At 43.4% G+C, this 27122-nt stretch overlaps 1 protein-coding gene across 2 annotated transcripts in view; it reads right to left on the reverse strand.

Annotated features, from left to right (window-relative positions):
- Nucleotides 1-4152: 4152 nt before the first annotated feature.
- The window catches only part of GNG7 (G protein subunit gamma 7), a 63865-nt gene continuing 40895 nt past the window's right edge, over nucleotides 4153-27122 (reverse strand). For both annotated transcript variants that reach the window (XM_044269089.1, XM_044269098.1), the window contains exons 2-3: nucleotides 8105-8225; nucleotides 4153-6253 (exon numbers count right to left, since the gene is read on the reverse strand). In XM_044269089.1, coding sequence (XP_044125024.1) covers nucleotides 6128-6253; nucleotides 8105-8185 — 207 coding nt within the window. In that variant the 5' untranslated portion in view covers nucleotides 8186-8225 and the 3' untranslated portion in view covers nucleotides 4153-6127. The remainder of the gene's footprint in view (nucleotides 6254-8104; nucleotides 8226-27122) is intronic.

The raw sequence follows: 27122 nt of genomic DNA on the forward strand, positions 1-27122 counted from the left end.
CGGCCCCATTGAAGTGAATGGGTCTGCACCCGAGACGCAAAAAATGCGGCTCAGGTTCGGAACCAAACCACGGTTGTGTGCGAGAGGCCTTAAGATAGTGTGTGTATGCCACTTAAGACACATGAAGTGGCAAAGGATGCAGCTTCACATTTCATAAATAGAAACAAGTGCCTAGAATTTCTTTCAGAAAGATGGCTCCAGCAGGTTCATGAAATATGAATTGAAGTTTTCCTCCACAGTGAACATACTGTGTGACTATTCATTGAATGCTCAAATTTAATTGATTCATTAAAATTAAATTTAATTAAATCTATGCAATCGCCATAACTACTTTATTGTTTTCTTTCTGGGTAAACCTATAGCTTGGCATGACAAGACTGGAAATGTGCACCAGAGTACCAACAGTATCAACCGTATCATTGCATCCGCAAGCAAGTGCGGACACAATGCATTTTTCACGGATGGTTGCTAAGAGATGTTGTTTCTAAACCTTCAGTTTTTTATCACATGCGTGAAAAACGCATGAAAATGCATTGCACCCGCGTGGAAAAAACTGAACGCAATCGCAGACAAAGCTGACTGAACTTGCTTGCAAAATGGTGCGAGTTTCATTGAACGCACCCTGAACGCATCTGGAGCCAATCCGCCACGCTCGTGTGAGAGAGACCTAAGGCCCCTTGCACACGAACAAGTATTCCGTGCGGGTGCAATGCGTGATGCCAACGCATTGTGCCTGCACGGAATCCAGACCCATTCATTTCAATAGGTCTGTGTACATGAGGGTTGGTTTTCACGCATCACTTGTGCGTTGCATGAAAATCGCAGAATGTTCTATAATCTGCGATTTTCACGCAACGCAGGCCCCATAAAAATTAATGGGGCAGCATGAAAATCACATCGCATCCGCACTTGCTTGCGTTTTCCCTTATGGTTGCTAAGAGATGTTGTTTGTAAACATTCCGTTTTTTATCAGGCGTGTGCAAAATGCATTAAATCGCATTGCACCCGCGAGATAAAAACTGAACAACTGACCGCGATCGAAAACAAAACTGAATGGACTTGCTGGCGAAATTGCGCATTTTTCACTGAACGCATCCTGACCTATTCCGCTCATGCTCGTCTGCAAGGGGCCTAAGGGTTACATAGCATCATAAATGTATTTAATGCTATGTGACCCCGTCAGTGCTGGGAGGTCAGGACGGGAGCTGCAGCGTACTCACGCTGAACTCGCTCGTCTGAAAGGGGCCTAACAGATAACTTTTACCGCATAGGGAAGATTGTAAAATCAAAACCAATAAAGCATAGGGAAAACTGTCCTGTCCTTAAATGGTCTTAACTATATACATCTTAGCTATATACATCCGGTCAGTTGGCACTTAGGAATGGCCTTGCAAATATGTCAGTGAAGTGACAGCACAGCTCTCCATAGAGAAGGAAGGGACATTTTTTTTTTTTAACGTCCCTGTCTTCTCCATTGTTGTGTGTTCAATGCTACGTCCTGCTCCACTCACCTGCAGTAAATATCCGTCAGGCTGTTCTGGCAGAGGAACAGCCTGCCAGACTTTACCATATCCAACCTAGCTGGATAGGGCCAGGCACCACTGGAGCCCATTGACCATAATGGTGGGGATTCGGACGGTTTTTGGCACAAGCACTAGATTTCTGCATGCACCAGTTTTTGTCTGGCCAAAACCCGTCGCTCATGCTCGAAATGGTTGGATCCCATTATAGTCAATGGGGTTCAGCAGTAAACGGCAATATCCTGTGAACTCCGGCAGGCTGTTCCTCAGTCTGCTGGTGTTGATCTGTGTGCTGTCCACATTCGTATGTCCTTCCCACAAATTATAAAATATGTCCTACTCTTATGTGTTTTGGGGGCAGAAACAGCCATTTGTATTAATGGGACTGAGAAAAATGTGGATTGCACACACACAGTATCTGCGGTTTGCAAACTGAAAAATGGAAACGGTTGTGTGCATGCAGCCTAACTCTATTAGGGCATGGTTATGAATGGTTCTGCATATGGTCCGCAAAAAAAAACAAAAAACTGAACAGGCACGGAAAGAAAATAAGTTCTTGTGCATGAGCCCTAGATCTTTAACCCCTCAGTTACCAGGCCTGATGACCAGCTAAATCTTTTTTATCATGTTTGCTCCTCTGCAATTTAGCAGCCTAACTTTTTTTAAACTAATAATTGATGTGGCTGGAATTTCTGTTTGGCAGTACATGTCATTTTTAAAAATGTATATAATTTTTGGACACAGACAGAAATAAAAATAATTGGCCATTTTTTTCATACTGCTCACCTTTCACACTGAATAACCTGTTAGATTAAGGCCTCATCCACACGACCGTTGTTTTGGTCCGCATCCGAGCTGCCATTTTGGCGGCTTGGATGCGGACCCATTCACTTCAATGGGGCCGCAAAATATGCGGACAGCACTCCGTGTGATGTACTCGTCCGTTGCGTGGCCCCGCAAAAAATATATATCCTATTCTTGTCTGCGCTTTGCGGACAAGAATAGGCGGTTATATGTAAAGGCTGTCCGTGCTGTTCTGCAAATTGCGGAACGCGCACGGAAGCCATCCGTGTTTTGCGGATCCGCGATGCAGCCTAAAGGGGTTGTCCCAGGAAAAGTACTCTACAGATTTCAAACTGCATATGGATGCTTTTGTAATTGCATGTAATTGCAAATGTAGTATCGTCACTGAGTTATTCAATAAAATGCTTCTTTCTAACGCATGTGACATCACGCGTGATGCAAGGGGAGTGGTTCACTGTTGCGGCCTGTGATTGGCAGCAGTGGTCACACGTGCCCCGTCAACAGATATTGTTCTCGGAGCACAACTGCCGGCCCAAGGGGCCGAATCCAATGGCAGGGATCAGGTAAGCATCACCCCCACTCTGGGGCGGGCAGGTCGGGGCCACTATTTTAGTACTGGATAACTCCTTTTGAGCAAGTTTAGTTCAGGGCTGGTTAACAGCAGCTGAATGTAGACAACATGTTTTCATCCATTGAAAGCAGAAATCATAATAATGGTAGGATTTGTCAAACTGGAATACATTGCATCATGTGTCGTTTTACTTGTAAGACACATTTACCAATAGTCTACGACAGGCCAAAGTAATTTTTTTGCACTTGCTAAGTCAATTTCAGAAATCCCGCTGTTTGTGGATGTTCCTATGGAGCATGTTGGTTTTGGGCTTTATTATTATCCACTCCAGACTCCAGTTATATGTAAAGGCTGTCCGTGTGAAGCATGGAGTGGTTACAGAGAATCACTGACAGCAGCCTGCTGTGCATAGGAAGCACAGCAGGCTGTAGAACAAAAATGAAAAAAGATAGATAAATAGAACCAATTGGAGAAATGATTTTCTCCACAAAATAAATTAGTGTAAAAATGTTTTTATTTTTTTTACAAAGGTGTCCATATCCTTTAACAAGTGCTGTGTGCCGCCACTTCTATGAATTTGGCTCACAGACTGTTACCCTTAGGCTACATGCACATGAACGTAGTTTGTTTCCGTGTTCGTTCCGTTTTTTTGCGGATAGGATGCAGATCCATTCATTTCAATGGGTTCGCAAAAAACGCGGACAGCGCACCATGTGATGTCCACATCAGTATGTCCGTTCCGTAGCCCCGCAAAAAAAATTGTGCATGTCCTATTTTTTTCTAGTTTGCGGACAAGGATAGGCATTATTACAATGGTTCCGCAAAAAAAAAGGATGCCATACGGAACGTCATCCATTTTTTTTTTAGATCTGCTATTTGTGGACCGCAAAACACATACGGTCGTGTGCATGGGGAGACAAACTTTACATTGTCCCCTGTTGATATATCAGGGCCAAAACTGTACAAGTTTTGTTTACGTAAGTATGGACAATTCCTTCAACGCTGTGACTATCCAACCACATTGTCATTACTACACATTGATTACCTTCTAATACAGTTATGCCCAACCTGTGGCCCTCCAGCTGTTGCAAAACTAGAATTTCCATCATCCCTAGACAGCCTACAGGGCATGCTGGGAGTTGTAGTTTTGCAACAGCTGGAGGGCCACAGGTTGAGCATCCCTGTTCTAATAAATAAAGATACGTTTGTCGTCACAATAAAAATATACGCATCAATAAAAACACACAAGGCCAAAGCTATAAGTAAAGTGTAGTGAATCTTTATTTAAGGTTTAACATTGTAACAGCTACACCACAAAATATATAGTTACAGTGCAAAATTATTTGGCACATGATAAAAGTTGACAATAAATTTGCAGGAATGAATGTGAGGATAAACACTGTACAGATATTTAGTGAGTTATCGACATGTTAGTTAAACAGGCAAAAGAACACCAATGCTGGAAAATACTGTATACATCAAGAAAAGGAAAGAAAATGGCAAACACTTAAGAACACTGAGCAGATCACTGCGGATTAGTATAATACAGCATAGAATAGATTCTCACACCTACAATGAATACCGCTATAGGTACAAATTCTGAATATTGCGGACATATTCACCACACAATACAAAGAAAAGGTGGAAAGTCTCCACTGCTACTGGGGTCTTAAACTGGAGATCAAAATTCTGTACAGCATCTGGATTTAGGAGCCAAAGAAGGACAAGCTACAAGTGGGTATCATTAACAGATCCCCAGGCCAATTGGGAATATGAGTAGATTATAACTCTGAGGTGGATTCCTACAAGTGCATATTAAGAAATTACTAATTATGCAGTCCCTTAACCACCACTTGAGCTTGGTTCCTACTGGTTTTGGATGAGGAATACCCATTTTAGCCCCTGGATAGAGCATTAGCTTGTAAATGTTGTCTCTTATAGCTATACATTGTATTACCAGGTGAAACAATAAGGTATCAATATTGTGTCGGGGCAATGATGCTAGTTACATGTTAGGGAATGACCTCTAAGAATACAATTTGATACAATCCAGCAAGGGACCCATTAGCAGGGTTACATGAGAGGTGCTGGTTTTGTCATTACTGTACATTAAAGGTGTAAGATTTTTGTGATGGCACATAATTTCTGTCCATGATGTCACAATCTTATATATGTCTCATGTAACAGGAAAAGTCGTATTATTGTAGCGCTTCAAGTATCAATGGGTGTTTTACAAAACAATATCTGAGCATATAAAGGGGGTCATAGGAAAAGAGATTTTCTGATTCTGAAACCTAATACCAGTCGACTAACCATATAAAATGAATGGCACCACACAGCAATAGCCAATCATTTCATTCCATCAGATATTATGTATAACCTATATAAAACATGTGAGACTGTGTGTCTTACAAAAGATCATACTCCTCCCATGAATCCACTTTTACTATATCTTCACAGAAAAAGAACACAGTCTGGAATGTCATCTACTACATGTACCTTCATACAAAGCCCATTTACATGACCACAAGGGGAAAAGAACCATCTTGAGATGTGTATTTCATGTGACACCTATTTTATTTCTTTGTGGACCCAGGGAAAGAATATATAAAACTACATGAAAATTGTAAAGCTAAAATAAGCTGTTGGAACTTCATTCATAAGTGGTTGTCTCACATGATCATGCTGTATACATCACATCTAAAATTGCAGCCCATACCCTAGAAATAAAGTCAGGGTGGATGTTGCTCACAACTTCCTACTATTAACAAGCTCCAACAGATTCACTAAGCAGAAAGAATAGGCGAGAAATGCATCCACTATACGGAGAAGTACAGATGTCATGTGATGGTGAAAATACAAAATGGGGTTAATGACCACAAACTAGATCAACGCGTTTCATGGCTCAGTCCGGAATACAAACTACAGCTGTACACGCCTGACACTTATATGTACAGCAAATCCTCTCTGAAGATACTACTGGCACAAACGATTCTCCCCCAAAATACACACAAGAAAATGAGAAAACCAACCATTGCAGTCATCTGACTGTATAAACATTACATTTGAAATCTAAGTGTCTCTCATATAATGTGCAAGACTGTGTTCTTCTATTTTGCAGCTATCTGAGTTATCTGCAGATCATTGCTATCTTGAAAATGACCTGACCATCTCACTCAGATGCCATCAGCTGGTCAAGAAACTGCTTGCTGTAATGCCTGGAAGAGGAAAGTTATAGAATAGAACATGGCTTTTTGTCCTTGAATGGATTCTCGGAAGTTGGCACTCCAACCAGCAGCGGATCATTTTTGGCATTCTGCTCGCAGTAGTTCATAAGTTCTGCTGCTGCTTTAGAAACCTAAACAATTACATAAAGACTACATGTTAGAATATAACTTTCATGATATCTGCCTACATAAATACATGAAAGAAGACACATAAATCAGGTATACAACAGTATTACTCCAAACTATAGGTAGTCCATGCAAGTGATATACCCACTATATGGGAAACTTACATTAAAGGGGTTCTCCTGGAATGATTTAAAATGGCTGCCAGCAACCTGTCCTAGAATGTAAGCAGGACTGGTTGACTCCACTTGCGGAGGAACTTGGCCTCATTACATACTACACTCTGGCACTTGCATAAACTACATATTTGTGAGTTTTCCTGTCAAGTTGCTCAGCCATGATGGCATGTCAGAGGCAGGTTAACATTATTACCATCTATTTCAGTGTAGTGTACAGTGAGGCCCTGCCCCCTGGGCAGCTCTGTAAGTGGTGGCAACCAGTCCTATTCACCTTTGGGACAGGTTGCTGGTGGCCATTTTAACGCATTCCTAGAGAACCCTCTTTTAAATATGCTGTGTGCTTCTGTGGTACCCATTCTCACAGGTACAATGTTGGCCAAAAGTTGACTCTATGAGGCTAGTTTCACACTAGCGTTCGGCTGTCCGCTCGTGAGCTCCGTTTGAAGGGGCTCACGAGCGGACCCGAACGCTTCCGTCCAGCCCTGATGCAGTCTGAATGGATGCGGATACGCTCAGACTGCATCAGTCTGGCGGCGTTCAGCCTCCGCTCCGCTCAGCAGGCGGACACCTGAACGCTGCTTGCAGCGTTCGGGTGTCCGCCTGGCCGTGCGGAGCCAAACGGATCCGTCCAGACTTACAATGTAAGTCAATGGGGACGGATCCGTTTGAAGATGCCACAATATGGCTCAATCTTCAAACGGATCCGTCCCCCATTGACTTTCAATGTAAAGTCAAAACGGATCCACTCAGGCTAATTTCACACTTAGCTTTTTTTTTTGCTAATATAATGCAGACGGATCCGTTCTGAACGGAGCCTCCGTCTGCATTATTATGATCGGATCCGTTCAGAACGGATCCGATCGAACGCTAGTGTGAAAGTAGCCTGAGATGTCCAAGCTGAAGGTGTAGACTGAGAAGACCAGGGGTCCTGGGACAGAGCCTTGAGGGACACCAACAGAGAGGGGACAAGGTGAGGAGGTGGTGTGTGGGTGGGAGACACTAAGAGTCCAGTCTGTGAGTTATGATGTCTAAAATTCCTCAACGTTATGCAAATCTTACTTGCAGCTACAAAAATGTTTGGTAGAGGAGATTACTGGTAAAAGGGACTGTGGACGTTTACTGAATGTGCTCAATAAAAGACATGAACAGTACCGCTCTTTGTGTGTTATTACTTCAGTTACATTGTGTTGGTCAGTAATTGTGACTTAGATAATAATCAGACTACACTTTATTAGTAATCAATGCAGAAAACCAGGCACATTCCAAAGAGTTCACCTACTCTTCCCTGTAACTGTATGTGCTTACATGTTGCAGTACATGGCATGTGTCCTTTAGATCATCTTATTCTGGACTGGTTGTCCATTACTCATATACAAACTACTGTACATAGAGAAGCACACAGATGACACACACAGAACTCACTGTACTGTTACTCCACAAGGAAATGCACTAGTGCTTGAGAACAGGACAGCTAGTTTCACTCACTGGAATTCTTGTCACACCGTTACTGGGGCAGAGGACTACATGACAGAGCAGTGCCAGGCCTCCCAGATGGCCAGATAACGAGTCATCATCAAATATGATTAAAACTGGTAAAATCCCTAAACCCTACGGTAATCAGGCTTATCCCAATAGAATCAAGTCAGCTGAACAAAAAGATAATGAAGGTGTTAAGTATACCTTAATTCTCTCAAAACCGGCCTCGATGCGGAGTTGCTCCACCAGCTTTCGAGCCTGCGCTATGTTGTTAGAGGTTGACATTATCTGCCATCAGATCTTTATCCACAAATTGGAGAAATGTCTGCAAAATAAAAGGAATATTGATCATGCACCAGACTAGAGACAGACCATTTAATGCAGATAATAACCACTCTCAATTACACGACAAGAGAAGAAACGGCGAGGCTGTGTCCACCCAGGCAAAACCTGCCACCGATTCAGCAGCATTTCCACATTCCGAATACCATCATAAACTTCATATTCATTTCAATGTCCAAAACATGGTAGAAGTTTTTACAGCAGCTGATTTAACCTCTTAATGATTAGACCAGTTTTCATATTAGCATTGTTTACTACCTGACTTCCCAGAGCCATAACTTTTTTATTTTTCCGTTCACACAGCTTTGTGAGGGCTTTTGCTTGTGGGACAAGTTGTACTTTTCTAATGGCACCATTATATATTGCATCTGATGTAGAGGGAATCTGGACAAAATTGCAAATATCGTGAACTGGAAAAAAAATAGCCCTAATTTTTCTGACCTCTTTTTTTCTGTGGGTCAGTATGATCACAGCGATACAGTTATATAGTTTTTCTTGTGTTTTAATACTTAACAAAAAATTAACTTTTGATTAATTTTTTGGGAGGTGAAGCGACAAAAAACTGTGATAAATACGTTTATACTTTAACCAATTACTGACCACCAATATGCCTTTTTTGGTCACTAACGCGTTCTAGTTTGAGCGCTGCATGGATCTCGCAAGCAGCGAAGAGCCAGGCTCATGCTCTATTGGCCGAATCAGCAGAAACTGCACTCAAACACTGCAGTCAATAGCTACTTTGGCATCTAAGTTGTTTAAAGGGAGGGGACTTCCTCTGTCTTCCATTGGCATTCCAGGAAACATAGGCAGTGTATGCCCATCAGGCTGCTCCTTTCTGGTGCTCCATATGGTTCCTGTCAGTATAGCACTGAAAGTATAATACAGTGTACTTCTAAGCAACACAGTGTTTTATAGACGCAATCAGAAGATCACCTGTTAAAGTCCCCTTGTGGGACTAATATATGGTTACAAAAAGTTTTTTTTTTTTTAATAAATAAAAATACATAAAACTTTATTCCACTGGAAAAAAAATTCCAAAACAAACCCCTGCCACATATTTGGTATTGCTGTGTTCATAATGACACACACTAGGCAATTATAATGTAATATGTTCCATATGGCGAACTCTGTAAAAAGGAAAAAAGAAAAAAAAGCAATGTTGTAATTGCTGTTTTTTGCCTATTTGCAAAATAAAAAAAGAAAGAATAAAAAGTGACCAAGAAGTTTTGTGCACCCCAAAATTATATCAATGGAAACTACAAGCACAAATCAAGCCCTCACACAGCGCCGTATAAGGAAAAATAAAAAGCTAAGGTTCTTGGGATGTGGCAATGCAAAAACATTTTTATTTTTAAAAAGTGGTTTTATTTAGTAAACTGTAAAAAAAACTATATGTATTTGGTATTGCTGTAATCATACTGACAAAGAGAGTAACGTTATCATGTTATTTATGTTGAAAAATTAACACCGCCAAATTTTTTACGTATTGCTATTTTTCCCACGCTCCTGCAAAAAAGTTAATAAAAGTTCATCAGTAAGTTATATGTACCCCAAAATGATACATTAAAAACTACAACTGCAAAAAACCCATGCTCATACGGTTATTCGAAAAATAAAAAAAGTCTGCGCTATGTTGTTAGAGGTTGGAATGTGATGAAAATATTAAAAAAACTGATTGGTCACTAATGCCCATAACCGGCTGGGGTTAAACTGCAGAAAAAAAGTCACCCAAAATCTCTTCTAAAATGCTCGTAAAAACTCCTATAAAACCACCACCAAATTAGAAAACTACCACCAAAGACGACCTGTTTTCAGCTATTGATTGTGCTGTGGATTTTGTTGTGTGAACATAGCCTCAGCACTGGTAAGGGTTATGTTCTGCAAAAGTCCATAAAAAATGATTACACAAAAGTTTAGCACATTTATAATTGTATAGTTTATGCAATATCTCTCACACCACAATAAATAGTACTATACTGTACCAAGAGGGTAGAATAGTAAATAGCAACAGGTTGTATCGCACCACAGTTGCTCGGCTGCATTTTCTGGACTGAACGCTGCTCGAGTCCTCTATTGTAGCGCTGCATTCTTATAATTTCATACAGATAGAAAAAAGCAATGGTGACGCCCTCATTGCACCAAATGCTTACTTTGCATATTAAGAAAAATTATAACTCAGGAATGAAGCCTCAGATCAACAATAAAAAAACTGCGTTTTAATCATGGAAACCACAGTATGTGTATGCAAACAGTTTATAGGGAGGTTGCTGATGACAGATTCCCTTTTATACGTTCTCTCTTTTTATGACCCACTCCTGATTTTGGCTTCCAAATCGGCATCAGGTAACCTGACCGTGTGAACTTACCCTGAGGTAAGGTTATTACAAAACACAGAAAATGCGATGGCCGAATTAGACAAAGATACCGAAGATGAAGCGGTGTGGGGTGTGGTGGGTAAACTGTGGTATACATTTGCAGCACTTGCTTTACTGCCTCAGGCCCCTTTCACACGAGCGAGTTTTCTGCGCGTGTGCAATGCGTGACGTGAACGCATTGCACCCGCACTGAATCCGGACCCATTAATTTCTGTGGGGCTGTGCACACGAGCTGTGATTTTCACGCATCACTTGTGCTTTGCGTGAAAATCGCAGCATGTTCTATATTCTGCGTTTTTCACGCAACGCAGACCCCATTAGAAGTGAATGGGGCTGCATGAAAATCGCAAGCATCTGCAAGGAAGTGCGGATGCGGTGCGATTTTCACGCACGGTTGCTAGGAGACGATCGGGATGGGGACCCGATCATTAATATTTTCCCTTATAACATGCTTAATACAGAATGCATAGTACAATAGGGCTGGAGGGGTTAAAAAAATAAAAATAATAATAATATAACTCACCTTAATCCACTTGATCGTGCAGCCCGGCTTCTCTTCTGTCTTCTTCTTTGCTGTGCACAGGAAAGGGACCTTTGATGATGTCACTGCGCTCATCACATGGTCCGTCACATGACCCATCACCATGGTAAAAGATCATGTGATGGACCATGTGATGAGCGCAGTGATGTCATCAAAGGTCCTATTCCTCAAAGAAGAAGACAGAATCGAAGCCGGGCTGCGCGATCAAGTGGATTAAGGTGAGTTAAATTATTATTATTTTTTTTTAACCCCTCCAGCCCTATTGTACTATGCATTCTGTATGAAGAATGTTATTTTCCCTTATAACCATGTTATAAGGGAAAATAATACAATCTACACAACACCTAACCCAAACTTCTGCTGATTTTTCTCACGCGCGTGCAAAACGCATTACAATGCTTGGCACCTGCGTGGAAAAAACACAAACATGGAACGCAATCGCAGTGAAAACTGACTTGTTTTAGTGTCAAAATCGCACCATTTTCCCTGAACGCATCCGGCCCTAATCTGCAACGCCCGTGTGAAAGGGGCCTTAGGCACAGGAACATTTTTTTAATCTTCATTTAGGTTTTATTGAAATTTTTCAGTATAACCAAAATAGAGAAAGGTGCAAATTCAAACAATGTTAACATTCCAAATATGATGTCTACAGAACTGAAGTGGGTGTACACAGCCGTCATCAAGCAATGTAAATCATGGAAGAAAATGAATTAGGCATATCTAAACGGACATGTAAATTATAATAGCAGATAGACAGACGAGACATTGGACAAGGGAACAGGGGGGAGGAAAGGAAGGGGGAAGGGTACAATTTCTGCTGAAGCGGTTAGACCTGCGCATCTCGAAATGCGGCTGAAGAGCGAAAGGCTTCCCAGGGGCCCCATATCTTCACATATCGTGCGGTGTCTGCGGGCGTAATACTAATGAGGTCTTCCAGCCTCTGATACAGAGCAATTTCATCAAACCACTCCTCAGGCGAGGGGGGAGAGGGGGATTTCCAATGCCTGGGAATCACTGCCTTTGCTGCCTGAACCATGTATTTTAGGAGGGATTTCTTATATGCCTGGACATTCAGGACTCTGTCGAACAGTAAGAGGGCTTCTGGAGAATTTTGGATGGGGATTCCTGTAGGAACGATTTTTTATTCAATTTCCGTTCTTTGCGTTCCATATACGGACCATAACAGAACCATTCATTTACTCCGTATGCCTTCCCTTTAAAGATAGAACATGTCCTATTATTGTCCGCATAACGGACAAGGATAGTACTGTTCTATCAGGGGCCAGCGGTTCCGTTCCGCAAAAAAACAGAATGCACACGGACGTCATCTGTATTTTTTGCGGACCGCAAAATATTGAAAAAGCCATACGGTCGTGTGCAAGAGGCCTTACTATGTATATGGATTTATTTTGGGAACCACCTGAGCGTTTGCGATGGAGCACTCTGTATGCGCAATTGTACTGGCGTTTGCAATCGCGCATACAGAGACAAGCGAACGCACATTGTCGCGCGTTCCCGGAGGTCTATGTACGGGAACACGCGACAAGACGCCCCAAAGAAGCTTATGTACTTCTTGGGGCCTCGGGCGTTTTACAGCGCGATCGTACGTGCTGTAAAATGCTCAGGTGAGAACCATTCCCATAGGGAATCATTGGTTCTTGCCTGTTGAGCGTTTTACAGCGCGTAGGAACGCGCTGTAAAACGCTCAGGTCTGAACCCAGCCTTATATTGCACTTCCTGAGTTTGGCATCTAAGTCTCTCTCTCTAAGGCCTCATGCACACAACTGTATGTCTTTTGCAGTCTGCAAACCACCGATCCGCAAAATAAGCATACGTGCTGTGTTCAGGCTGCATTTTTCACGGGCCCAATAGTAGAAATGCATCTATCATTTGCAAGATGGACACACAGATACGAACAGCACATAGTTGACATTTGTGCGCTGTCTGCATTTTTTGCGATCCAGTATAAGTGAACAGGTCCACATTTAAAATGCAGATCGGATGTGGAACAAAAATACGGTTGTGTGCATGAAGCCTAAGGCCTCATTAACATGGCGGTATGCAATCTGTGACAGACATATTTCCCGGACCGACTGTGGCTCATGTGAGCCGAACATACTGCATCATAGTGATCTGTGAGTTCCAGCATTGCTGTCGGCCTACTAACCTGTTCTCAAATGATGCCATGCGTATGGAACAGTAGACCCTTGAAACTCACAGAATCATACATCACTATGATGCAGCGAGTTTGGCTAAGGGTACTTTCACACTTGCGTTGTTGGATTCTGGCAGGCAGTTCTGTTGACGGAACTGCCTGCCGGGTCCGGAGATACGTATGCAAACGGGTAGCATTTGTTTACGGATCCGTCTGACAAATGCATTGAAACACTGGACCTGGTATATATTTTTTTCAAACATTTTTAAAGGTCTGCGCATGCGCAGACCGGGAAACCGGATCCGGTTTTCCAGAACACTTGGTACCGGATCCGGCAATAATACATTTCAATGGCATTCCAGCAAGTGTTCCAGAATTTTGGCCTGAGAAAATACTGCAGCAAGAGGGACTGAACTGAAGACATTCTGATGCATCATGAACGGAATGCTCTCCATTCAGAATGCAGCCCTTGTGACGGAACTCAATACCGAAAAACTTTAACGCAAGTGTGAAAGTACCCTTACATTAGCCATGGTCAATACGAGAAATGTGGCCGTAACGCAGACCACACTCATGTGAGTGCAGTCTTATGTATATATTTTTTGCCAATTAATATCATCTTTGCTCAGTTCACCGACTGCACATTCTTTGCGTCTGTATTGTCTGTTTTATCCTTAGTGATTTTATCTGATAAGATTAAGGGCTCATGCACACAACCGTTGTTGTTTTGTGGTCCGTTTTTTACGGATCTGTTGTTCCGTATCTAAGGTTTTTTTTCTCTGATTTAAGTCCTCTTCCGTTATTCCACAAAACATATCCGTATAGTTTCTGTATGCGATCCGTTTTTTGCAGATTGGAAACGGAAACAGTAACTTATTAATCACCAAACACATGAGCAATATGGGCTGGGCATCCGCAAAATACGGATGAAATGCGGATGACATACGGATGTGTTCCGGGTGCGTTCTGTATTTTTTATGGACCTATTGACTTGAATGGGGCCTCGGACCGTGATTTGTGGACAATAATAGGACATGAACTACTTTTTTGTGGAACGGAAATACAAAAACGGAATGCACATGGAGTACCTTTCGTTGTTTTTGGGGACCCATTGAAGTAGATGGTTCCGTATACGGTCCGCAAAAACATGGAACGGAAGCGGAAAGAAAATACGCTCGTTTGCATGAGCCCTAATAAACATGAATTTGTAGATTTAGCAAGAAATTGTTGGAATGGAAGCGTTCCTTCCCGGCAATTGCCTGCTCGTCAGTGAAGGAGACCACTGTATTTACATGCTGAGATCTCCTCCATAGTATGAGGAGGAGTGATCGCTAATGCCCTTGCTCGCCCATATACAGACTCGTTGTTTGCCGGCGGCAGAGCATAATTAGTCAGCACAATCTGCTGCCAGCAAACTATGACTTAGGGCTCGTTCACATGAACGTGTGCTGCCCGTTGGCATATTGCGGATCGCATTTGCGGATTCGCAATACACGGGCACCGTTCCGTGTGCATTCCGCATCACAAATGCGGACCCACGAATGCAGGTCGTATCCCGACCCTTGTAAAGGGCCCTTTAGCGAATGCTGTATAGCTGTCAGTTCTCACTTATGTACAGAACTCAATGCCAATGTGAACAGAGCCCTAGTCCATAAACTAGTTGCATGACCACAAAAACAGTAGAATAAAACAACGTTTCTCAAATACAGCTCTGAATGGCACTAAAAATACATCTAAAATGAAATCATTAAATAAAATTGGCCACTTGGTGCAACTGGGGAAGTAACATTATTGTGTCATTTATTCCAATAATGCAATAGAACGGGCAACGCCACCATTTTCCTTTGATGTGCCTTCTATAGCAGGGCTCGACAAATCCCAGGCGCCAGGTCGCCATGGCGACTAGCAATTTTGCCCTGGCGCCTGGGTATTCGCCTCTGCTTGAAAATAGGCCCCGCAGCCGGGCGCAGACACTGGAGGGTTAGGATCGCTAGCAAAATGAAACCTTTTTTTTTATCACTTGCGCGGCGCGCCCAGGTTCGGACTGCCACCATGCCCGGACCCCTCAGCTTTCGGCTCCATCATGGTTTGGCCTCTCTCTCTCGCCATCTATCGGTCGCAGCGTGCGTCATCTCCAGGGCAGTTACAGGAGCCCGGCCGATACTTATCATCAGAGCACGTGTGCCAGTCAGAGAGCCTCGGCGGGGAGAGAGGAGTTAGTGCAGGGGAGGCAGAGCGGGAGCACAGTTAGCGGCGCTGCACTTGCGGACAAGTGGAGGTAAGACAATCCGGCCGGCTCTGCTGCTGTAAATGAGGCGCTCTGCACTAAGTTTGTAATGTCTGCCTGCTACGGCCATGAATCATACGTCATTAGGCCGGAGCTCCTGCTAGCCACAACTGGTGGCCATTCCTGCACCGTCCTCCATCCCTGCAGTTACCATTCGGCCACTTCTTAGTTCTGTCCCTTTCTAGGAAAGCTGGGTGACAGCCTGTACACCACACAGAAAGCCTGGTGGCAGCTCCTAGGAGAGCTGTGTGGTATACAGGCTGTCTGTCACCCAGCTTTCCTGGTCTCCTGAAGAGAATATATCTCCGTATAGGAACATTTAGATACGATATCATATGATTTACCCATTCAGGAGTCTTGGAAAGCCGGGTTGCAGCTCCTATGAGAACTAAGAATGCTGAATGGCCAAATCATCTGATGACTTCTCTATATGTTCCCATACCGAGAGATGTTCTCCTCAGGAAAGCTGGGTGACAGGCTGTATACCACACAGGTCTCCTAGGAGCTGCCATAAGACTCCAAAATGGCTAAATCATCTGATATATCAAACTCAATTTATATCAAACTCTACATGTAGCGTGTGGATTTGCTGTGGAATTCAGTTACACGTGGTAAAATCATATATTACCACGGTGCAGATTTGAATTGTGCACAGTAGGTTCATTTCCGTGTGGATTTTATGAAGTGTGAGGATTTTTGGTAAAATTTTGCTGGTATTGGCTGCAATACGCTGTGGATTTCATAGCTGCAGTTCTATGAGATGAATGAGTCCGGACCAAACATCCTGGGGAAGGGATCTCAGTCTCAGTTCAGTCAGCTGCAGCGCAGGGATTATACACACAGTGACGTCACAGCGCAGGGATTATACACACAGTGACGTCACAGCGCAGGGATTATACACACAGTGACATCACAGCGCAGGGATTATACACACAGTGACGTCACAGCGCAGGGATTATACACACAGTGACGTCACAGCGCAGGGATTATACACACAGTGACGTCACAGCGCAGGGATTATACACACAGTGACGTCACAGCGCAGGGATTATACACACAGTGACGTCACAGCGCAGAGATTACACACACAGTGACGTCATAGCACACTGATAATAAACAATGCCCATGTTGTTTGGGTCTAGACTTTTTTATATGTTAATTTAAGAGGTGTTATTTTTGTCGCTGGAAAAAAAGGCTTTATAAAAGGTAAAAAAAAAAAAACGGCTCCTAACTTTTTTAGCTGGCTCCTAGATTCCAAGGAAATTTGTCAAGCCCTGTTCTATAGTCCACACAACACAGTGCAGATGAGCGAGGCCCATGTATGAATGTGGTTTGTGATGCAGAAGTTGGAAGACTTGCCTGATAACTATTGGAATCTGAGCCCACATACGTCTTACATGTTCTCCTCCCAAACAAACTGCAGTTTCAGTCATTTACATGCACAGAAGTTCAATAAAGAAGGAGCTGTCGAGACATGCTGGGGCTGCAGCGGCATCAACGCCTGAAAACAATGAGCCGTCACATCGGTATGGCGGAGGGTAATGCCGCCTTGTAGGCTTTCTCTTTTCTCATTCCAATAACAGGAAGTCACTTTTCTCGGGCTGGATTCCACACATCGTTCTCCATGCTACGCAGCAGATACACCTCAATTATTAGCCAAACAAATGAATACCGTGCTGCCACACGTGAGCAGATATTATACTGTCCATGTGCACCCAAGAAATATTCATAACAGGTGTTAAAAATAAACTGATAAAATGGGTTAGCCATTTTGTTTGGCTCATTGTGATATATGATATTTGTAGTCTGACGTTGTCAGGGCAGCTCCTGGCTGTGGTTAGGGTTGGCATGAGTAGTGTTTTATTTTTTACATTATTTGCATTTATTGTACATATGTGAAACATTGCTGCCGTCTCTATTCACTACACAGAGAAGACAGAACCCACATCTCTTAAGGCCAGGTTCACACTAGCGGAATGCTGGCACACTTGTGCACCCGCAAGACATGGCCCAACTATGTGTCTACTGACATCCCTGATTCTGTCAATTTAAGTCATTAGACCGGCAGTGTATTGCATATAACGCAGAGTGCAGAGTGACGAACAGTCTTAACCTCCATCTTTTTTCAAAACAATGAATGTCTAAGGCCTCTTTCACACGGGCGAAGTTTCAGCGCGGGTGTAATGCGTGAGGTGACCGCATTGCACCCGCACTGAATCTGGACCCATTCATTTCTATGGGGCTGTACACATGAGCGGTGATTTTCACGCATCACTTGTGCATTGCGTAAAAATTACAGCATGCTCTATATTGTGCGTTTTTCACGCATAGACGTGAACGGGGCTGTGTGAAAATCGCAAGCATCCGCAAGCAAGTGCGGATGCGGTGCGATTTTCACGCATGGTTGCTAGGAGACGATCGGGATGGGGACCCAATCATTATTATTTTCCCTTATAACATGGTTAGTAAGTAAATTAGGGATGGAGGGGTTAAAAAATAAATAAAAATAAATTATTAAACTCACCTTATCCACTTGTTCTGGGTACCAAACATGCCGATTTTTCTCACACGCGTGCAAAACGCATTAAAACATTTTGCACTCGCGCAGAAAATTTTTCCCGTGACAAACCTGCATCCTATCCGGCCCTCACATGCGACGTCCGTGTGAAAGAGGCCTAAGGATGTATTCAGACGACTTTTTTTTTACATTTTTTTTTTAAAGGGGTTGTCCAGTTTCGGATATTTTTGTCCTGTGTATTTTTATCGCCAATCCTTATGTCATTTTATGTATTACTAAAGGTGTTAAACTTACTTATTTTCATATTACCATTTTTGTCGTGCACAATTAATTGGTGAGGCTCATATTCTAGCATTGTACATGACACTCTAGCTTTACAAAACTATATCTCATAGGTGTAGCAGTTTCGGATATTGATAACCTATCCTCAGGATGGGTCATCAATATCAGATTTGTGGGGGTCTGACTCCTGGCACCCCTCCGATCAGCTGTTTGAAGAGACCGCAGCCCTCTCATGAGCACTGCCTTCTCTTCACCGTATACCTGCTCACTGTCGGCAGTATAATTACAACTTCCCATAGAAGTGAATGGGACTGAGGAGCTGTAATTACACCTCACCACTGCAGTGTCGACAGTGAGCAGGTGAAGACAAGGCAGCGCTCATACGAGGGCTGCAGTCTCTCCAAACAGCTGATCGGAGGGGTGCCAGAAGTCGGACCCCCACCAATCTGATATTGATGACCTTATCCTGTAGATTTTCCACCCACAAATCCAACATTTCTTATGTGAGAGCATGGCCTTAGAAGCTCCCCACCTCTAATGACACTAACTCCGGCACATGGCACCTGCTACATCAGCAGTGAGTCAGAGCAGTGTTATGTGGAGCCTTTCACAGCGGTTTCACCTGCAAGACTACTTTGTAACCAATAATTACAATAAAATGTTGGCTTCAAAATATTCCTAATGCTGGGAAACACGGGAAGATGTCACTATTACTTTAAACTGATAATAAACTCACCGCTAATGACAGGGAGCACTTATTTTCTATTACGTTTGCAAACTGCAGCAGCTTATTTAAAGTGGGTCAAGAGACTGCAAGAGACAGCTCAGATCTAATGATTGCTGATGCACAAAGAAGCGTGAGCCTCTGGAGAAGATCACGGCAGTGAAGAATAGGGCGATACATCCGAGAGAACTGTACAATAACAAAGGGTTTGACCGAGTGTCCATATAACCTGTCGCCTATCACTATCGGCAGTGAACTATAGAATGCAGCAAGATCCAGCAGACTGCTCTCTGCGGGAACAGATGTGAATGCAGCCCTACTCTCATAGCATGTCGAGACTGTAGTGTAACAGCAGCCGGACAGCCATATACTTTAGACAGCTGCTGCTCAATGGCTATTCCTCCTGACTCCCCCTATATACATGCACACTGCTGCAGCAAGATCTGCTGCGTGTGACAGCAACTATGTCCCATAGATTACACTCTCAGTTACAAGTATGGCTTGAATAGTAGAAGGAGGCAGACATGTCAGCGAGGGGCGGTCCAGCCTAGTAGGCAACCATTACACAGTGGAAGCCCCTCGGGTTCCTGGCACCATAGACCAGAATGCCTGCACTCTCGCCTGTGTCGTCACTCTAAAGATATGGCAACATTGGGCAGATTATCAGCACATTTGTCACAGATTTTGCTGCGGATTTCACTTTAGGCATTGCAATTTCTGCTGCAGATTTGTTATGCCGTGTCAGGATGGGATTTCTTTAAAGGGGATGTTTATCCCTGGGGACCTTTTCTGCAGATCCTCAAATGTGGCCGGACGTGTGGTGACATGTTATGAAGTGACTCAGTGACATGATGCATGGGGTACAGCAGCCACGTGACCCACGTCAAACCGGAGGTTGACATGGGGAGACCTGAGTCCTGGAGTGATGGATCAGGTAAGTTGGATTTCCACTACAGGTCCAACCACGCTGGGGGGGTGGACAGCACAAATGTTCTCAGGGGTGAACAACCTAACATAAAATGCACCAATTTCCACTCCAGAAAATCCACAGCATTTATGCCACGTGTGGTCATAACCTTACATTTCCAGTGGGAGACAATTCATAGCTAGAGGCACATTTTAATGTTGACAAAGAGACAATTTTGATTGGTCAATAACTTGGACAGTTTTTTTCTGGCCGATAGTCATCCTCATGCACACCATCATATGGATTTGGTGCTTCGCAAAACACGGATCTGCAAAATACAGATCATGTCCATGTTGCATCTTTTCTTTTTGTGGGACCGCTGACGTCCAATGGCCCTATATTTTGCTACCGAGAACAGGACATGTTCTATCTTTTGCAGAATGGATTTTCGCACACAGATGACCTGTGTATTTACCGCATCCGTATGTCCATTATGCAAAATGCCATTGAAGTCAATAGATCCATCAAAAAATTGCGCATCCATATTTTCTGGATATGTGATTTGCGGACTGCAAAACGGATACGGTCGTGTGCTATGAGTGGCTGAGCAGCAGTCCACTGGACATTATAATAGGCTGGGATGTTTTTTTCTGGTATATGGTTTGTACATGATATGAAACATCTATGAAAGTTGCATTAGCGAAATCCAGTTTTCATACCATGTTATAGTTGTGTTGCTCTAAAACACAGGCCAAGGCATCCATGGTATTATAAACTCCTGGATTCAAGTACTGTGTGCTGGTGTATTGGTTACGTGGAAAAATGTGTGTCCACAGCTAAGAACAGACATGGCAAAAAGGATTTGGGCTCCAATTCTGCAAAAATTCAAACACTGTTGGATAGATGGAAACGGAGCTTTCTAAATAGCGTGATGGACAGCAGTTGAGTGGGCATCTCTAGGATTCATATGGCCGGTGCTTTTCCTCCATAACGCTCCACTATCTTCCAGGAAGAATGCCCTAGCTCTCATTATTCTAATAATCGGACTTGGCGTATGACTCCAAAATCCACGGCCCTTTATCTGTTCACTGCTGTACACAACAGAAATAATCATCCTCGGGTCATGGTCACTGCTACATGAATCACTGGCATCAAAAGGGGAATGAAAAACAGTTATATGGCGACTAAAAATAGGCTCAACGTCCCTATAATAGACTGTGCATAAGACGTAGGTCATCTGGAAAGAAACGAGCAGACAAAGGCCTGACCTTGTATTACTGTATATTTGTCGGCTGATGCCTCTTTAACATTTGCCCACGTTTCAGTCACAGGCAGCAAATAGAAGAGAAGCCTGTGATTTCCCGGATTTGAGCCTGTTTTCATGACATCATAGTCATGTGAGCTTGTGCATCAGGCGAGAGTCCCTTAGTGTGCTCGAGAGCCGGGCCAAATAGAGCCACCATTGTTCAGAGCTTGGGTAATTACGGACTGGAGCAGAGCACCAGCACACGGGTGGGCGGAGGGCACCACTGGCAGGCCTTCACACAAGAACGTCTAATGCTTCATCCTCTACCTCTGGAGGTGCCTGTTATATAAGTACAGTCACTATTGTTCATCTAAGATCCACATATCTGAATTTCTGCATCTGCCACTTCTGAACACAATGGAAAGAGAAGCTCTGGAAAGAAAAATGTGTTTTTCATTGAGATGGTTAATTAGGGGGTCAGATCATGGCAGCCGATTGACCGCGCCAAATATGTGCTGATGTAGCATTGTAAACCAGAAAAAAATGTCAGTGAGATGAAGGTGGGTTGTAGAATTCCAGGTAGGTATAAACATTCCTCTTTATTTGTGGTAATAGAAATGAACAGCTACTGCCCAAAAGTAAAAAATACATAAAAATATGAGCACCTATTGAATCTTTAGACAGGCATTGAAGTCTCAAAACACCCTTAGGGCTCATGCACATGAACGTATTTTTTGTCCGTGTCTGCTCTGTTTGCGGCCATTTAATGGGGCCGCAAACAAAAAATGTGTGCATTCCGTGTCTGTATGTCCGCATGGCCATTCCACAAGGATAGGACTGTTCTATTACGGGTCAGCCGTTCCGTAAAATGCCGGTATCCATGTTTACTTGCACATGTTGCAGACAGGGTAAGGGCTCATGCACACAAACATGCCCCTGTGCACTGGACCGCAAATAGCAGTCCACAATGGATGGGCACCATCTGTGTGCCCACCGTTTGCGGACCCATTCACTTCGTAGTGCTTACGTGGGCTTCTGCTCCATGCCTCCACTCCACAACTTGCAGATCCATTCAAGTGAATGGGTCTGCATCCGTGATACGGAGCGCACACAGCCCATGCAATACGAGCACAGGCCACATACGCTCGTGTACATGAGCCCTAATACAGTGCCAGCAAAGTGTATGAGATTAAAGAAATCTCATGTACACTTTGCTTTTCCATGTGAATTTTGAAATCCTCAGCATGTCAATTCTTTCTGCAGTTCTTTTGTGTGGATTTCACCCTTTCTAAATGAAAGGGTCAGATCTGTGGCAAAACCACATTAAATCCACACTAAAAACTGCAAGTAAGGCTACTTTCACACTAGCGTTCGTCGGTCCGCTCGTGAGCTCCGTTTGAAGGAGCTCACGAGCGGACCCGAACGCAGCCGTCCAGCCCTGATGCAGTCTGAATGGAGCGGATCCGCTCAGACTGCATCAGTCTGGCGGCGTTCAGCCTCCGCTCCGCTCGCCTCCGCACGGACAGGCGGACAGCTGAACGCTGCTTGCAGCGTTCGGGTGTCCGCCTGGCCGTGCGGAGGCGTGCGGATCCGCTCAGACTTACAATGTAAGTTAATGGGGACGGATCCGTTTGAAGATGCCACAATATGGCTCAATCTTCAGGCGGATCCGTCCCCCATTGACTTTACCTCTAAAGTCTGGACGGATCCATACGAGGCTATTTTCACACTTAGCTGTTATATGCTAAAAATAATGCAGACGGATCCGTACTGAACGGAGCCTCCGTCTGCATTATGAGCGGATCCGTTCAGAACGGATCCGATCGAACGCTAGTGTGAAAGTAGCCTAAGACATTTGGCCAGATTTATCATTGCTCTGACAGCTCACTCCACTTTCACATATGGCTAAAGTCAGTTTTAACCAAGTCAGATTTATGATCGGCCCTTTAAGACTGTAATAAATGTGGAATGACAGTAGCAGTTTATCCGTCAGTAAGCGGCTTTACAAAAGTCGTACATCTTTACGAAAAAGTTGCATGTTCTATTAAAAAGTCTCATAAGATAAGCATGGTCCTCACTGGAGTGAAATTGCGACTGTTTAAATAGTCCCAATAGTAAATCTGTCTAGAGATTCATTTACATAAGAAAACACGCCCACTTTCAGAAAACTGGTGAGCATAGTGCAGAGCAGAAAAAAGTCACATATTTGTGCGCAGTTTTAGCGTTTGGGACTTTTTCACTCCATTATTCTGACCTTAGCTAATGATAAATCTGGCCCATTTGGTGGGTATTTGGTGCAGTGTACAGGTAGTCTTAGGTTGGCTGCATTGCTTATAAGCGCCTATGCCAAAGCTATACCAAGAGAGGCTTCTGATAACAGTTGCTCATCATGTCGTGCCATTATAAATAACGGTACGGGTGGGTGCATATGATATACTGGAGGGCTACATTTTCTATTCCATGTTTCTGTCCTTGACACCTATTGGTAGACAATTCTGGGTTGACACTGCTGCTGACAACTATTGAAGGCAATGTGACTGACAACTATCTGGATCTGGGGGATACAATTTCTCCTTGTGGACAGCACCTAGTAGGAGTAAGCAGTCTTAAAGACCTTACAATTCTCACTTGGGGGGAAAAGAAAGCTGTGTCTTCAATGCCACCAGATGTAAGGTAGCTATCCTATAAATCAGTGTCTGACTCCTGCCAATCCTATCCTGGGCCTCAGGGGAACGGTGTCCCCATTCTCGTAATCGGTGGTGGCTCCAGCAATGGGACCCCCACGGATCTAATAGTTATCCCCTGTGCTGTGGACAGAGGATAACTTCTAACAACCAGAATACGCCTTTAAGAAGCCAGTTCCACATTTCAACGTGCAGTCCATTGTATCAATTACTTCCTGTACTAGTGTTCACTGACTATATAATAAACCTGATTAATGTGCCGCCAACACAATAATGTAAATAATATCCACAGTAAGGGCCCTTGCACTCCGAGACATACAGTTCGTGAGCGGGCCATATGAGTACACAACATTATAGATTACAATGATGCTGTGGACGTCGGGGCGCCCGCGGGGCTATTGTCCCGCACTCATATGATCATATGTAAGTGGGTGGACAGCAGCAGATCCATTTAGCAAGATAAAGCATGCAGAAATAAAACACTATCTTATTACAACACCACTGTGCTGATCCCACACTATTACATAAAGCGTGCGCTTCTGAGATCTCGGGGTTAACACATCTAGAGCAAGGAATATTATACAAGCCAGTAGCTCCGTGCCACTATTATGTGGGTGGAGGTATATCCTCACAATACGCTGCTCGTCTGCCAAAAAAGAATCCAAAGTAGAGCACTGCCATGATGCAAGCAAGCATTCATTAACATGCTTTAGGGCTCCTACACCCACGGTCTGACAGGGTTTTTTTTGCCTCTAAAAAATGCTAGAAGACTGAATGCGTTTTCTTTTTTGTCACGTGCGTTTTTTCTTCTACATGAGTGAAATTTATTTTATTTTCCCTATAGAGAAGGGTATAGAAAAACATTGGCAAAAATGCAATAACTACATCATTCTGCAAAAAATACAACAACTCCATGTATCAAAAATATGCATGTGTGCACTACAGTTCATAATTCACATAGACTTGGGGAGATGGCGTTGTTTGAAAACACAAAAGCCATGCAGATAAACGAGGCAAAGTCGGCCAGAGTTGACAGAAAAGGCATAAACAGCGGTGTGAGAATGCCTAAGGTCTTAGGGCTCATGCGCGCAGCCTCAAGTGTTTTGCAGTCTGCAAATGGCGGGTTGCAAAATACGGATCCCGGCTGAGTGCAAGCCAGAATTTCTCTCCTATCTATGTCCACAAAACACAGTCCTATCTTTGTCCTAATTTTGCGGACGGCATGGAAATGTACATGCATCTTTTGCAGCCCCATTGAGATGAAAAGGTCCGCATCCTATCTGCAATAAAATGCAGACAGGATGTGGACTGAAACTACAGCCATATGCATGAGCCTACACAGCCAGTGTTCGGTCAGTGATTGTGAGCCAACACAGAATATCTCCATTATACCTTATGTCTGGTTTTGGCTCCCAATCACTGACGTGTGAATAATGGGGTTTACAATGCTGTGCCAGGCCATATCAAGACAGATGACCCTGACAAAGTAGAGGCAGACGCTTCAAAGAGGTTGTGCCACTAATAGTACTTATCCCTATCCACAGGATAGGGGATAAGTGTTTAATCTCTGAGAGTCCGACTGCTGGATCCCCCAGCAATCACGGGAATAGGGGTCTGCAAGTGCCATCGACCTGCGGTATGAGAATGGAGCGGTGGTACACATGTGTGCCCACCATTCCATTTACTTCCATGGGACTGTTCCAAGCACTGTACTCCATAAAAGTGAATGGAGTGGTGGACACACATGCGCACCTCTGCTCCATTCTCATTGGGCTATCCATCGTCACTCGTCTGTGCTTGTGATGGCTGGGTTCCCAGTGGTTGGACCCCCAGAGATCACATACTTATCCCCTCTTATCTGGATAGGGAAAGTGTTGCTAGTAGTACAACCCCTTCAAATATATATATATATATATATAGAGATAGAGAGAGATAGATAGAGAGAGATAGATAGAGAGAGATAGATAGAGAAAAAGTGGCAGCACCGTCCCCGATGTAGGCTGAAGGGTGCAGCTGGCCCAATATGGATACAAGCCAATCCAGTAAATACATAACAGGAAAAAGATGGGCAGCACTCCAAGAAGTAAAAAAATGCAAAAATACTTTATTTACCCCAGCAGAACATGCAATGTTTTGGCTCTAAACAGGAGCTGAAACGTTGCATGTCCTGCTGGGGTAAATAAAGTATTTTTGCTTTTTTTTACTTCTTGGAGTGCTGCCCATCTTTTTCCTGTTATGTATATATATATATATATATATATATATATATGTAAAAAATTTACATTAAACCCAACAATGACAATTAGACAATTGGCAGACAGTGAAAATGCCATCCAGCGCTTTGCAATCATTGAAAAGTGTCGTTTTTTCCTAATTTATAAAAAAAAAAAAACATGTTTGTCGCTATAATACTGACCCCTGAAGAAACTAAGATGCACAAAACGTCCAAAAAATAAAAGTTCAGGTAGTACAGAATCCATACATACCAATTATGCCTATGTCTACATGCAAATATCGACACTTGTACCAGATCTGAAAAAACCAAAAGCTCAGCAATTCAAATGTGGTAAATATTAACATCAGGGAGGCAGCATGTGGCCTGACCTGGAGCGTACTTGTGGGTTTATACAGACCTCTTTAGGCTATTTGCACATGGCTGTGGGTAAAATTGCAGAAGAGCCGCATGACTTTTCTGGGCATTTCCACACCAAAAACAGCATGTGTTACATGCAGTTTTTGGTGCGAATTCGATGTGGTCTTGCTGCCGATCTCACCATCCTATTGAAAAGGGTGAAATCCGCACCAAAAATCGCAAACATAATTGACATGCTGCTAATTTGTAAATCCGCACAGCAGGTCAATTTCCGCACCGATGTAAGAAGTGTCCATGAGATTTGTGTAATCCCATACACTCTGCTGGTACTGTATTATGCTGTGGGTTTTCTGCACGAGAATCCGCAGCATGTGCAGGTAGCCTTAGTGTACAGCCACATGGCACTGCCATGCTCATCTGAGACTAGGGCTGCAGCTAACGATTATTTGAATAATCGATTAGTTGTCGATAATTTCATCGATTAATCAGGAAAAAACACCAAAATGACAAAAAAAGGGGTTTATATGATTTTACTTGAAAAATTATGTTTAAAGTCCATATTAAAACA

This window comes from Bufo gargarizans, chromosome 1 (assembly GCF_014858855.1).
Source record: "Bufo gargarizans isolate SCDJY-AF-19 chromosome 1, ASM1485885v1, whole genome shotgun sequence".
NCBI classification, from domain to species: Eukaryota; Metazoa; Chordata; class Amphibia; order Anura; family Bufonidae; genus Bufo; species Bufo gargarizans.